Source organism: Enhydra lutris, unplaced genomic scaffold, assembly GCF_002288905.1.
Source record: "Enhydra lutris kenyoni isolate GAN:26980312 unplaced genomic scaffold, ASM228890v2 scaffoldscaffold9, whole genome shotgun sequence".
NCBI lineage: Eukaryota > Metazoa > Chordata > Mammalia > Carnivora > Mustelidae > Enhydra > Enhydra lutris.
In genome coordinates this window covers 73,656,859-73,669,574 of record NW_019154093.1, presented here as the reverse complement: position 1 = coordinate 73,669,574, position 12,716 = coordinate 73,656,859, and the positions used below count along the sequence as shown (strand labels likewise).

At 56.7% G+C, this 12,716-nt stretch overlaps 1 protein-coding gene across 3 annotated transcripts; it reads right to left on the bottom strand.

Annotated features, from left to right (window-relative positions):
- Positions 1 to 1,482: 1,482 nt before the first annotated feature.
- LOC111143081 (ataxin 7 like 2) lies at positions 1,483 to 10,206 on the bottom strand. 3 transcript variants are annotated; one of them, XM_022496543.1, is made up of 11 exons: positions 10,080 to 10,206; positions 8,050 to 8,115; positions 7,572 to 7,676; positions 6,948 to 7,158; positions 6,358 to 6,644; positions 5,697 to 5,779; positions 5,102 to 5,352; positions 4,112 to 4,310; positions 3,847 to 3,968; positions 2,563 to 3,358; positions 1,483 to 1,573 (listed from the first exon to the last, which is right to left on the bottom strand). In XM_022496543.1, the coding sequence occupies exons 1-11, from the start codon at positions 10,204 to 10,206 to the stop codon at positions 1,559 to 1,561; spliced, it is 2,262 nt and encodes a 753-aa protein (XP_022352251.1). In that variant the 3' UTR covers positions 1,483 to 1,558. The 3 variants fall into 3 exon arrangements, with proteins under 3 accessions (XP_022352251.1, XP_022352250.1, XP_022352252.1); XM_022496542.1 differs by having other exon boundaries at positions 1,483 to 3,358; XM_022496544.1 differs by having other exon boundaries at positions 1,483 to 3,358; positions 6,358 to 6,548.
- Between the last annotated feature and the right edge of the window lie 2,510 nt (positions 10,207 to 12,716).

Below are 12,716 nucleotides of genomic sequence, written 5' to 3'. Positions count from 1 at the left end.
GCGGCTGGAGCGCGTCTTCCGGGTTTGCGATCGCGGAGGCGGCCGCGGCTGCGGGAGAGGCCCCTCCCCCGGCCGCCGCCGACACTACGGCGGCCTCGCCCACAGCGCCCTCTGGGGGCTGGGGGGAAAGCGCGTCCGCCCTGGAGAGCCGTGGGGCGGGGGCAGAAGAGGACCAGACAGCAGGTGGGCAGGCGGGTTTCTTCTGTCAACCTCGTTTGTACCTTTCTGGCCACAAGGGCTTACGTCTCAAGTAGACTGTGGAAATTACACTTATGGCAACTGATTCCACCCGTACCCCAATCACAAACTTCGCACGATGAACCAAGAGTGTGAAACCAGTGCTTTGAACGGTCTTCCAGAAACACTGGATTTCTCAGCTTGCCCACGCCCTCCTGCCGTCCCTTCTTCTGGCTTGTTAAGGGAGTTAAGAGTCCTCTCTGCCTAAAAGCAAGGACACTGGAAGGTAAGGACCAAGCCAGAAAATATTGCCCATGCCTGGTGAGTTCAGGTTTGAGGACCAACGGAGGGGGGTACAACTGTGTCACCCCTGTTGGCACACTAGCCTCCAGTGACATACATGGAAGAACTAGGGCACTCCCAGCCCTTCCCACCTCCATACCATCTGCTCAGCCCTGGGAAGCCAGGTGATCCTGAGGGACTAGGACCTCCCACATTCCTGCTGCCTCCCACACCATAAGTTTCGTAAGTGATCATACCTTTCCCCTTCCTGCCTCCAAAAAGGTGTAGTTCAGCTTAAGGAGGCCTACCTGGGAGAGACTCTACTCTTTCCTGAAGGGCAAACCCACAGGGACAGGGACCAGGGACCAAAACAGCCTGTCCCACAGAAATCACGGACATCGTTAGAGCAGTTACCAACTTAATTTGAGCTCCGCCAGTGGTTGAGAAAATGAGGCTGCTAGGGAGAGACGGCAAGGGCAGGAAAAGCTGAAGAGACTGAGGCAATAGTTCAGAGATGGGATGGAGGCCCAGCAGTGCTGGAAGACTGGAAAAGGGCCCAGGCCGACTCCCACAGGCCCTCAGGGCAAAGACCTGAAAGGAGAGCCCGAGGAGTGGCTCCCTTGCCCCTGTTATTTCCCTTCCCAGCAGGACAGGAGTCATCTCTGGGATAAAGATTCCGGTGAGCCCTTCTTGCTCTGAGCCATATGCCTCATCATCCTCTCTGGAGAGAAGACTCCCCCATGACACAAACTCTGGCCATTCCCATACCATTTAGACAAAAATATAGGAGCATAAGAGACTTCTGCAGGCAAATGCCAGGAACTGGAGTCTGGCTGCCTATCATCTCCACCTCCTGGGGTGCGGATGGGGACAGCAAGGACACTCATTTTATTACATCTTTTTCCTTCCTTTTCTCTGTTTCTGTTTTTACATTTTCTTAGCAGCAACAGAACAGGGAGACAGTCTTGAGGTATTTTAAAGAGTTTTTTTTTCTTAAAAAAAATAATATAAAGTTATAAAAAGCGGCAGCAGCCTGGGGCCCGGATCTGGAGGGGAGGAGGTGCTGGCGGCTCCATCGTGGTGGGCAGGCACTTTCTTGTTAATGGGCTTTCGACTGCAGGAAGACAAGAGGCAAGAGACGCGGTCAGGCTGGGGGCCTACCAGTCCTGCTTCCCAGTGAACTGTGTGGACCATGAGAGCTAAAGCTTGCTTTCTTCCTGGCCTGGCTGCTGCCCAACGATGGACGAGGGGAAAAATGAATGCCAGTGGATCGGGGACAGCCTGAGAATGTCCGTGCACACACACGCACACACATGGGGGCATGGTCCAACTCACTACTCTCATAAGGGTGCCAGAGGAGTGGGTATGTATCTGGCCTGTGTCTACACCAGGAGGGCACCCAATTTCTCGCCACGGGCAAGCCCCTCCTGCCCTCCTATGGACAGCCCAGAGTGTGCTACTCCAGGGCTCCCGTCAGAAGAGGCGCATAAACCGGCTGCTGGCTTTCCCAGAAACCCTGGAGGACTTGCCTGGTGCATGAAATCCTGGAAGCGGGCACATATGCTTACAAGGACCTCAGGTGACATCCCTGGCCTTCTAGGCCCTGAGGCCCAAGGGCAGAACCCATGAACAAGACCAGCCCACCCACTCTGCCACCCAGCATATCAGGCCACCGCTTAGGGACCCACGCTCAACCCCACTGCCCAAACCTTTCCCATCAGAGTTCATGAAGTCCAGCTTCCTTTCCTTTGGGGGACAGGGGTGGCTCCAGTTCCTGGTGTGAAGGCCACAGCCAGATCAGAAAGTGGCCCTTTTGTTAAAACAGAAGGAGGTGTGGGGGCAGGGGACAGGCAGCATCTCCTCAGCTCAAGGGAGAGACAGACAGGGGAAGGCCCATCAAGCAAAAGCTGGGTCACCTTTCAAAGAGCTGACCTACCTCTCCCTAGAGGAGACGGCCCCGGAACTCTCTCAACTTCCCCTTTCAGAATCCCTTCCCTGCACAAACACTTAGCACCTTCTCTGTGCTGGGTTCCCACTGTGCGCTCTACCCTGGTCCATCCTGATCTCTCCCTGCCCATGCTCTCCAGAGAGCTGGGCTGGTACCTTCAGTGTAGAACACTTCTCCTCAAAGGCCATGGCAGGACCCGGCTTCTTGCGGCGCACGGAGCAGGCCGCATCGGCACGGGCGCCGGCCTGGCAGTGCTTGGCCTTCACCGGCCGGCAGTAAGTGGCCAGGTTTTTCCGCTTCTTGGCTACCTCCTCCTCGGAGAGGCAGTTGGTGGGCAGGGCCTTGGCTGGGTGTCCGGCTGCTCCCCGGCTGTCCAGCTGAGAAGCCTTGACGGGTGTCGGGGGTTGATGAAGGGAGCCCCGACAGTCCAGAGGCCCTGCCCGCTTCACTCTTGGCCCCACCGTCCCATTGAGCCCCATGCCCAGGGCTGTTTTAGTCTTGGCCGAGAGGCCCCGGCAGCCAGAGGGTTTGCCTTTTCCAGAGGGCTCCAGGATGCAGGTCCGTTTGAAGGTGGTGGGGCCAGGGGATAACTTTCGCTTTCGAGAAGGGGCCTCCACTTCGACCCCATCCTTGCCTTTGGACGACTTGCTGGCCTTCGAAGGCGGGAGTTTGCTGAAGGATGGGGATGGCGTGTTGGCGGGCAGTGGTGAGGTGATGGCCTGGGCCCCCCCCATGCATTCTGCCTGGCTGCAGGCCGCGGCCACACTGGGGGAGCCTGCAGGGTAGCTGGGGACCAGGCTGTCCTTGGCAGGGGGTGTGGAGGCTGGGCAGGCAGGTCTGGGGGGCAGGCCTGGAAGGCGGGGGCAGCTGCCTGTAGAGGACGGGCTCAGGGGAGCAGACAGTGGGGAGCTGACAAGGTGGGATGGAGGCTCAGCCGCGGGTGGGATCTTCCTGCAGCAAAAAGAGAGCTCTGCTGTGACGCCAAGCAAGCAAGAGGACCTCCCCACCAGCCTCCACCTGGCTCTCTGCCCCACCTAGAAATGGCCCACAGAGCCCCAGCCTTGCTGCCATCTGCTGGGAGATGCTGGAACTGAGGCTTAGGAAGAAAGCACAGGGGTAGACAGCTGTGAACTAATATAGGGACCCATTAAGAACCTTATTTCAAATTTCAGTTTGGGCACCCCTATCCCTAGTTACCCAAAAGGTACTGGAAGTGACAGATAAGAGTCAGGCTTCACTCCCACACCCCCCATTCTTGCCCTGCCTCGGCCCAGCCACAGGCTGTCAAGTTCCCTCACCTCCTCTTCATTCTATCTGGGGTCTCGCCCGAACAGCAGAACCGCATCTACAGGTAGGTGAGAAGAATGAGGGCTTCTGAAGCCCATGGATGTCCGGGGCCCGGGGTCTAGGGAGGGCAATTCCAGGCCCAAAAGACTCACTTCCACATGTGTGAGCTGAGGTGCCGTTCCAGCATGGAGCTCAGGGCTGAGCAGAACCGGTCCAGCCGGCGGCTAAACACGTAGCATCCTGGACTCACCAGCCGGCTCCCAAAGGTGCAGAACTAGAGGCAGAAGGAAGGGCCATGATTAGCGGGGCCTGGGAGGCAGGGAGGGCGCTTGCGCAAAGGATCTGACCTCCTCCCCAGGCTGTGGGCTGGGAGGGCTGGGCCACCCCCCACCCCAGGTCCCTGCCCCAGGTCCTTACCGCCTGTGGCCGCGGGGGCCGGGTTGCATAATGGCAGTCAGGGGGGAGGTGGAGGTCGTCAGATGTCCCCTCCTCCTCACTCTCCTCGCTGGAGGCCTGGGCCCCACCCCGGGGCAGGGGAAAGGGGAACAGGCCTGGGTCCCCATCACCACCACAGGGGCCTTCATCATCCAACTCACTCTCAGAGGAGGCCCGGGACCTGGAAGGGCCAAAGGGGACGTGAGGGCAATGAGACGGGAGTGGGTCAGGGTGGGGGTGTCCCTGAACCCGCCAAGCTCAAAAAAAAAAAAAAAAAAAAAAGCCAGGGCAGACACCCTGCTGGCCAATGAGACAAAGAGAAAGGAGGACGGGAAGGAAGAGAACAACAGAGCTCACAAGAGTGAGAGCCAGAAAGGTCAGGGCCACAGCTCCCAAGGGATCCTCTCCCCAGCCCCTTCGCTTCCCAGGCCCTGCCTCCTGGGGCGGTGGGGAATCTGCTCCAGATTCACCTCCTCCAGAACATCTTCTGAGCTTAACTGCACCCAGCTCTGGTCAGTCCCGTCAATTCTCTCAACCCCCTCTCGCATCACATATTCCTGTCAGCCTTTCTGGGAGCTGAGCCTGTTTCGGGTCTGCCCCTTGTGTTATGGGCAGAGATGTGTGTGTGTCTCCTTTGGCAAGGTGGGTTCTCCCCGGGCTCTGGCGCAGCCTCTGCACATGAAGGGGCCAGTGAATGAACACACAGTAGGACTGCCTCACCCAGGACCCTGATCCTTTCAGTTCCCCAGGTACAGGTTTTTATCCCAGGCACTGGAACCAGGCCCCTACAGAGGCTGAGGTGCCTCGGCGTGCTGGGGTAGGAGCGGGGAGTCCCCTGCTTCTGCACAGCTAACAGGGGCTCCAGCTAGCTCCCCAACTTGGGGTAGAGTGCGACTCCCTGGGCCTGTCTCCCAAGGTCCCTGATGGCTTGGGACCAAGTGTCCCCAGGTGGAGAACTAGACCTGGACGTACCTGGGCAGTGCACAGAATGGGTAGGTCTGCTTGGCGCGAGCAGAGAAGGTGCTGCTGGGGGCAGCCGCTGCCACAACCTGGACTGAGGAGGGGGGCTCCTGGGAGGGGCGCTCAAGAGTGGGCTCCTTGCGCCCTGGGCTCTTCTCTTTGGGAGATTCCCCTTTGCGGGAATTGGCCTTCAGCTCTGCCACTAGCACGTCAAAGTCCTTGGCTCGGCCCTGGACCTCCCGGCGCTGGTGCACCGAGTGGATCTAGAACAGAGCAGGGTGAAGGGTGGGGAGGGCGTGTGAGCTGAGCAGGAGTGAGGGGCAGCAGTGTGTGCAAGCCTAGGCAAGCAGAGAGAGGGGGTTTGAGTGAGTTTGTAGGGGTACTTGTGTTTCTTTGTTTCACTGCCACCGCCACAGGCCCAGAATCTTCCTTTGGAGTGGGGCAGTCTGCCTACTGCCTCCAGCCTGGCCCCACTGGGGGCAGCCTCCTCTCCCCCTTGCCTTACCTGGGCTTCACCCCCCACCCCCCAAGCTGAATCTTTCTCTCCTTGCCCAGGGCCCATGTCTGTGCCGTCCTCCCTCACTCTGTGCAGCGGGACGGAGATTACCTTGCAGGTCAGCAGGCGTGTACAGATCTTTTTGGTCTCTGGGTTTATTACCCCACACTGCCTGTTGAGGTCGCACTCCTTCCCTGTGGGGAAAATTCCCATGAACCTCAAGGCCATTTCCAGGAGGCCCACGGAAGACCTGGGAAGAGCTGGGCCTAAGGCAGAAGAACCTCTAGCCTTCAAGTCCAGGCTGTAGCCTTCCAGAGAAACTCCGCTGGGCATCAGAGAGAAACTCTCTGCTGGGCACAAGAACCATCCCCGCCCCCATTCCCAGCCCAGGTGCTCCTTTTGGTGACTCCAAGGCCAAAACAGGGCAATGCAGATCAAGCAACAAAAGCAGCCACAGGCATCTGGGATGCCAGGGAAACCAGCTGTGGGAGTGGTCTGGTGCCCTGGATCTAGGTGAGAGGAGAGATAAAGGTCAATGGCCCAGGGTAAGGAAGAATACCTTCCCCTGCTTGGGCATAAGCTCTCTTAGCCTTGGTCAGGAGACCTGAGCTGGAGAGAAGCTTCCTAGAAAGCAAGTGTATGCCCACGTCAAGTGGTAACCAGGGATGGCCAGGCCCACTCCTTCCTGACCTCTCCAATAGGCCCAAGGACAAAGCAGTCCAAAGGGGTCCCCCACTCTACCTTCCTGACTCCCAAGACCATGACTACTCACGGGCCATCTTCCGATGGGTTTTGGGGGGCAGCCTGGCCCCACCAGGCTCCTTTTCAGGGGGGCTGCCTTCAGCCCGGTGACTGGGGCCCTCGCTGGGGGTCATCTCGATGCTCTCTCTCCCCGGAGGTTCTTTAGAAGGGGGTGCCATGGGGTTTTTCCCAGGGGAGTCCTTGGTGAGGCCACCAGGCTGGCTGAGGAAAGCAGAGGGCGGGGCCACCCTGATTCCATGTCCATCGGGCTTCGGGAGACTGGACATCTTCTCCAGATTCACCACAGGCACGAAAAGGCTACACATGGAGAGAGGGTGTGGGCTGGGGGGCAGGGGGGCTGGGCTTGGGCCCTGGACTCTAGCCCAGAGCCATCTCCTTCCCAGCCCTGAGACTTGGGTGGGCTCCAGCAGGGGTGCAGAACATGGGGACAGGGGACCCATATTCCTTGGAGCACATGGAAGGGAGCTGCAGAGAGAGAGTGGCTGCCTCCTGCTGTGAGCAGTGCCCACTGCCCCACAGCTGTCTCCGTTCGTGTTAACCCCTCCCTGGACTAGGGTCAGGGTCAAGGCTGGTCTCAGGGAGTCTCCAGCCTCTCCTTACCAGAGGTTGTCCTTCTGTGTCTTCTCAGGAGGCGGGTGGCCACGGCTCCGGGACCCCTGGCCCTTCTCCCTGGAGGAGGTTTTGGTGGAACCCGGGGCCCTACAAGCTGGGCCCTGCCCATTCACTACATGGCATTTCTGAGAGCTGGCAGGGGCTGGAGGTGGGGGTGGGGCCCGGGCGTAAAGCTTGCTGAGGGGCCCATGTCTTCTTTCTGTCACCAGGAGGTGGAGAGAGTAATCGAGGTGAGTGGTATCAAGTGCTTCCTCCCCCAACCTCCTAACCCTGCTCACAGACTCATGATACCAAAATCTGCAATTGCCTAAGCCTGAGATTTTAAATTTGCCATCTTCCCACTTGAATCTGACCCTTCCAAGACTCAAAATTCTAGGACTCGGCTTCCTGAACCTTTCCACTCTTCCCCTAATTCTTCCCCAAAATTCTCCTAGAATTTGCTCAAACAATCACTCTGACAGGCCACAATCATCTGAAGCCACCCCCAGGACCTTCTGATCCCCAAGGCCTCCCCCTCCATGACCCATATGACCTCCCAACTGACCCTGTCCTCAGAGTTCCACATTCTACCTTTCCCTATCCCCTCTATCTCCTCCCTAGGGCTCCCCTCACCGCAGTGCTTCTGGAAAGCTTGAGGCTTCACCACTTGGCTGCAGTGGTTACACACAACCAAATAGAAGTCGTCATGGGCAGGGCAGTGCCCGAAGATGGACATGTCTGCAATGACAGAAGCCCTTATCACTGGGGCTGGGGATCCCAGGGTTTCCCTGTAAGATCAGACAGCACTCCCCCCAACTCCCAGAAGACACTTTCCCCTCCCCAGCTGACATGACAGGCTTTATGCTGCATGCCCTCAGCTTCTAGAGCTCAACCTAAGAACATAGGCTGTCAGGTGAGTGAGCCCAATCACCTATGATTAAGATCTCCCACAACAGGTCACAGGAGGCAGGGGAATGGGCTGACTCAGACCTAGCAAAGCGAGGATCCCCAGACCTGCTGCTTAAAGCAGCCACCTCCTGGGATATGTTGGAAGAGAGGAAGGTGGTCCTGTCTACCCTAGGCCCCAGACCTAATGTGTGTCAACTCCCACCTTCTTTAATGAGGGTCATGGCATCCAACTTCTTCGTGTTTTTGTTACTCTCCTCCAGCTCAGCCCCTGGAGGAGAAACACAGCTTAGAAGGACCATCCCCACTAGAAACCCCATCTCGTACCCAACCAGCACTGGCAGTCAAGCAGTAGGAAGCCCACACTCTCTAATAAGCTCCTGGTGCTCAGGACCTCTCGGAGAGCCTTTCAGTGGGTCATTCTTAAGTGCCCATTCTTCTTTCAGCTGCTACCTCTGGAAAGGTAGCTGAGCTGAGCCCCTGCCACCTTTCTTATGGACCCTTCACTCCAAGGGTTCCACTGCTAAGTAGCTGGATGATTGTGAATAAGTATGATCTCTTTTCTGGGCCACTTCCCCATTTAAATGGGAAACAATCCTTAACGTATTTTGCTATAAATCTTGAAGTCCCTTCTTCATGAGAAGAATATGAGACCATATGAAATTTCTCATACGGTCCTCCCTGCTACTCTGTGCCACACCAAACTCATACGGTCCTTCCTGCTACTCTGTGCCACACCAAACAGATATCTCCCAGGTCCCAATCCCCATGAACGTGACTTTCTTCCACCTGGGTTACTGTGGTACTGACAAAGTTACACCCAGCTTCTCAGGTCCTGCATTGACAGGATGGTCACAGAGCAGAGAAACTGCCATCTCAGGGGGTCCTCTGGCATCTTCAAAGTCCATTTGGTCAGCTATGCAAGCCCCTCCCCTCTTTAGAGGGCTTTGGGCAAGGGTTGCCCTTATACCTCAGTTTCTGGGTTGATGACAAAAACATCTTAGCTGTGCAAAGCAGCTCTTTCCCCCATCCCCCTACTTTACTCCTCTCCCCTCCCTCCTCTATGCCCCCTCCCTGTCCCTTGGAAAAAAAATCAATTCTGAGTCACCAAACCCGTCTGATTCCATTTCCGGTTCTCAAAGCACCCAGACCCTGACAATGGCCCCATCCTTGCCCACCCAGCATGGGACAGCCCTAGGGTGGCCTGGGCATCCACTTAGATGTGCTTCTAACACCTACTGACAGATTTGCCCCTTTCTAGGATGAAAAGATCGCTGACAGTCTTATATAATCTCCAGATATGAGGGGTAGTGGGTCAGGCATGCAAGAGACAAGGGGCAGCTCCCACTCTTAAGTCCGTTAAAATGCACTGATGGGCAGAACTGAGCTGGGAGTCAGACGTCTCAGAGGAGAACAAGTGTCATCAGAGACCGCTCCATGCGGTCTCCTCCTCCACCTCTTCTCACTTGCAAACTTCTTCAGGGCTGTGATGCCTGCTGTCACCCCAAAGGCCATGAGGCCAGGTGCCCCCTGGGGCCCAGGAGACAAAGATCAGCAGAAAGAGATGTCAGCCTGCTTACCAAAGGCACTCAGGGGCCTAGAGAAGGTGGGGGTCAGGGGAGAGAGCCAAGAGGCAGGCAAGAGGCCCGGGAAAGGACTGAGGGTTGAGGCACAGAGAGATGGATGGACGGAAAGGAGGGAAGGAGGGAGGAAGGGAGGATGGATAGATGGATGGACCGACGAACTAATGCGGAGGAGGCGGGGGTCCAGTGGTACTGCAACCCGCTGGCAAACGCCGAAAAGGAGCAGGAGGTGTGGGGCAGAAGGCGAAGGAACAAGGGGGGTTGGGAGGGGGGCACAGAAGTGGGGTGCGTGGGAAACACGTGGAGAGGACTGTTGCGGACGGGGAAAGCCCTAGGCAGGTGCAGGAGGAGCGGAAGCTAGAGGACAGCAGGCGAAGAGAAAGGTAAAGGCAAACAGATGTCGGGGCAGGTACTGGGCACCGGCAGAGGCAGAGGTGGGCAGGGTGGGCTGAGGGCCGTGGGCCGGCGCTAGGACCCGGAGGCGCGAAGGTGACGGAGCAGGCGGGCACTAGGACCCGGCGGGTCCTTTGTTTGGGGGGCCGGGGAGCCGGACGGCGGCTCCCGTCGGCGGCTCCCCTCTGCTGGCGGGGGCCCGGAGAGGGGGAGGGGAGACAGTGCTGGGGTCCCCGGACTCTACGGGAGCTTCACTCACCGTCGGCCGCGGGCAGGTCGGCCCGTTCCACCCACGAGCTCCAGCTCTGTCCCGCGAAGTCATCGAGACTCGGCACCCGCCGCTCCAGAGCGGCCATTGCTGCCGCCGCGCGTTCACGCACCGCCATCACCGCCGCGGACGCGCGCCCGCCCCGGCGCCACCGCCGCGCGGCCCCCTCCCCCTAGCCCCGCCGCGGGCACGCCTCCCCTCTCCCTCCCACCTTTCCAGCTCACTCTTTGCGCAAGCGCAGCACAGGTTGGCTTCCCCTGACTCTCACTCTCGCATAGCCTTCTGGGAAGTGTAGTCTTGGCGGGGGTGCTGTTGCCTACGGAGCTTGCAGCAAAAGCCCCTCCAAAATGCACAACAGCGGAGGGCGAAGAGACCAAAGCCCCAGGACCTCGTCTCCTGACCCTTGTGCACACATTCTTTGTGCTACTAGCCCGCCCTCCCAAGCTCACTGCATACACACCCCCGCCCCAAACCTCTCTCTGCCCAAGACGCCCCTCTAAGCCGTGCCTTCGCCAGCTGGCTGGCGCCCCTTCCCGGGCTGGCGGTCAAGAAGCGACTTCGCTCCCCTGTAGATCGAATAGGGTAGGTGCAGGGAGGTGGGCGCTGTGAATCAGAAGGGCAAGGGGAGGGAGTCTGTAGGATGTGCTGAAGGACACAAGGGTTGGAGTGGGGGAGGGTCCTCGGCTCCCGTGTTGTGCCTCTTCTGTGGGAAACCCACGGTGCCCTGATGCAGGGTAGAGGGTTGGAGTGGCGTTGTCTGGGTTTGGGAGGACGTAGATGAGCTGATCAAGATCACCTGTCAGGATGACAGAAGGCTATCTCCGAGCCAGAGCCAGCCCCGGAACTGGGGTGGCCTCCAGGCTGCTGGTGTTTGCAGCATCTCTGCTGATCCTTCTCTCCTCCTGAGAACTGCGATCAATACCCTGTACCGCCTCTTCCCAAACCCTGGCTGGACCCTGACTCCATCCATCACTTTGGCTTCTTTTTCTAATGAATATTTTCTCTGCTGGAAGGGCTGCTACCAGAGCCTCAGCATAGGGAGATTTCTCATCAGATCTGTCATTTTCTTTGCTAAGGCCTGGAAAATACCTTAATCATCCTCTTTCTTCTTCTCAGCTGATAACAGTTCTTCCCACCCTCCCACAATCAAAAGACAAAAGCCTCCCCCCCATCATATCAGAAAAGAGAGACTAGTTCTCTTTTCCCTCTTCAAACCTCACAGCTCAGCCCATATTTATTCCTTCAGCTGGAGGAAATCAAATTGGAGGGTGTGACTTCAAGACCTCAGACTTTCTTCTCATCTTCACCCAGGGAAGGTTTAAGCACTGCAAAAATAATCTCTGAGGGCAGTGATTCTTAAGCTGAGAACTACAGATGATCCCTGGGCAGAGGTGGGGAGCGACGACCAGGATCTTGTTGAAATTGTGACATCGTGTCCGAGTGCGTTTTTCTGGAAGTCACTTGTCCGAAGGGGGATAGAGGTGCAAGTTTGTTCAGGAAGAACCTTTATAGTTAAAAGGGCAAGACATATGGCTCTCACCTCCTGACAGGAAGCTTAGGAGAGCAGATGAAAACAGCATAGTGGAAGCTACTATCTCTTGCCTTTTGAGTTTGCTCAAATTTGGTAAAGAGTCTCAGTTACTTTGGACTAATTGGTGCTATCAAAAGAGAAAATGCAGACTCTATTACTTGGGGTGCAAGTGGAATGATGTTTTGGCAGAAATGCTGATATTTGTCCAAGAATGTAAAGCAATGAGAGGAAGAGAATAAAAATCCCTGGAAGGGCTCTAGTCTTAGCTCTGTCATAGCAAATGTTTTGAAGCACTGTTTATTTAAATGTGTAATAACAAGCACCAGAAAACAACATGCAACATTCTCCCCCCACCCAGCCCCGATCTTCAATCCCAGAAGTAGGAGACCTATGATCATGATAGTGGAGGGAACTCAAAATTCTGAAAATGTCCTTTGTGTGCACCCTGGCAGTGTCAGAGTTTAGTAGGGCGGAGGGTGAGTGCCCTGCCTGTTGGCCTCCTACAATCTGGAGAAACCAGACACAGTCTCCTACCCCAGGCCCCACTAGGCAAAGCAGTGGTGCCAGCCCTGGTCGGAGGGGCATGAATCCTACAAGAACAGATCTGCCCTCAGCTCTTGCCTAGCCCAGCCCTCTGGAGGTAATGAGGTGAAGTAGGCTTTCCTCTTAGGTCATGGAAAGCAAGGCCATAGCCAAAATCAAGGCCCTTCTGGAAGAGAACAATCCAGCTTTTGAGAAGGAGAAAGAGCTTCCTGAGAGTTCTGGGCTAGGAGTCCTTGGCAGAAGTTCATACCCATCCCGGCCCCCTTCCCCTAGCTCGAGGGCCAGTTGCTAACTTCAGCCCCCAAATGAGAACATTTTATCCATCACATTTCAAATAAATTATAAATATATACACAGAATCCAAACAAATTTCCAGTAGAAGCTGCTCACAGACCCTCACAGGGGCCAGCTTAAAGAAAATCGTCACCTCTTTGTTCTCTGTGTCTCTGGAGCTTCAGGCAAAACTGTTACCCCTCCTCCTAGAGTAACCATGGGGACAGCTCAGGACAGAGAGAGGTTCGGACTTAGAGCACTCATCCCCAACTCCTTTCTTC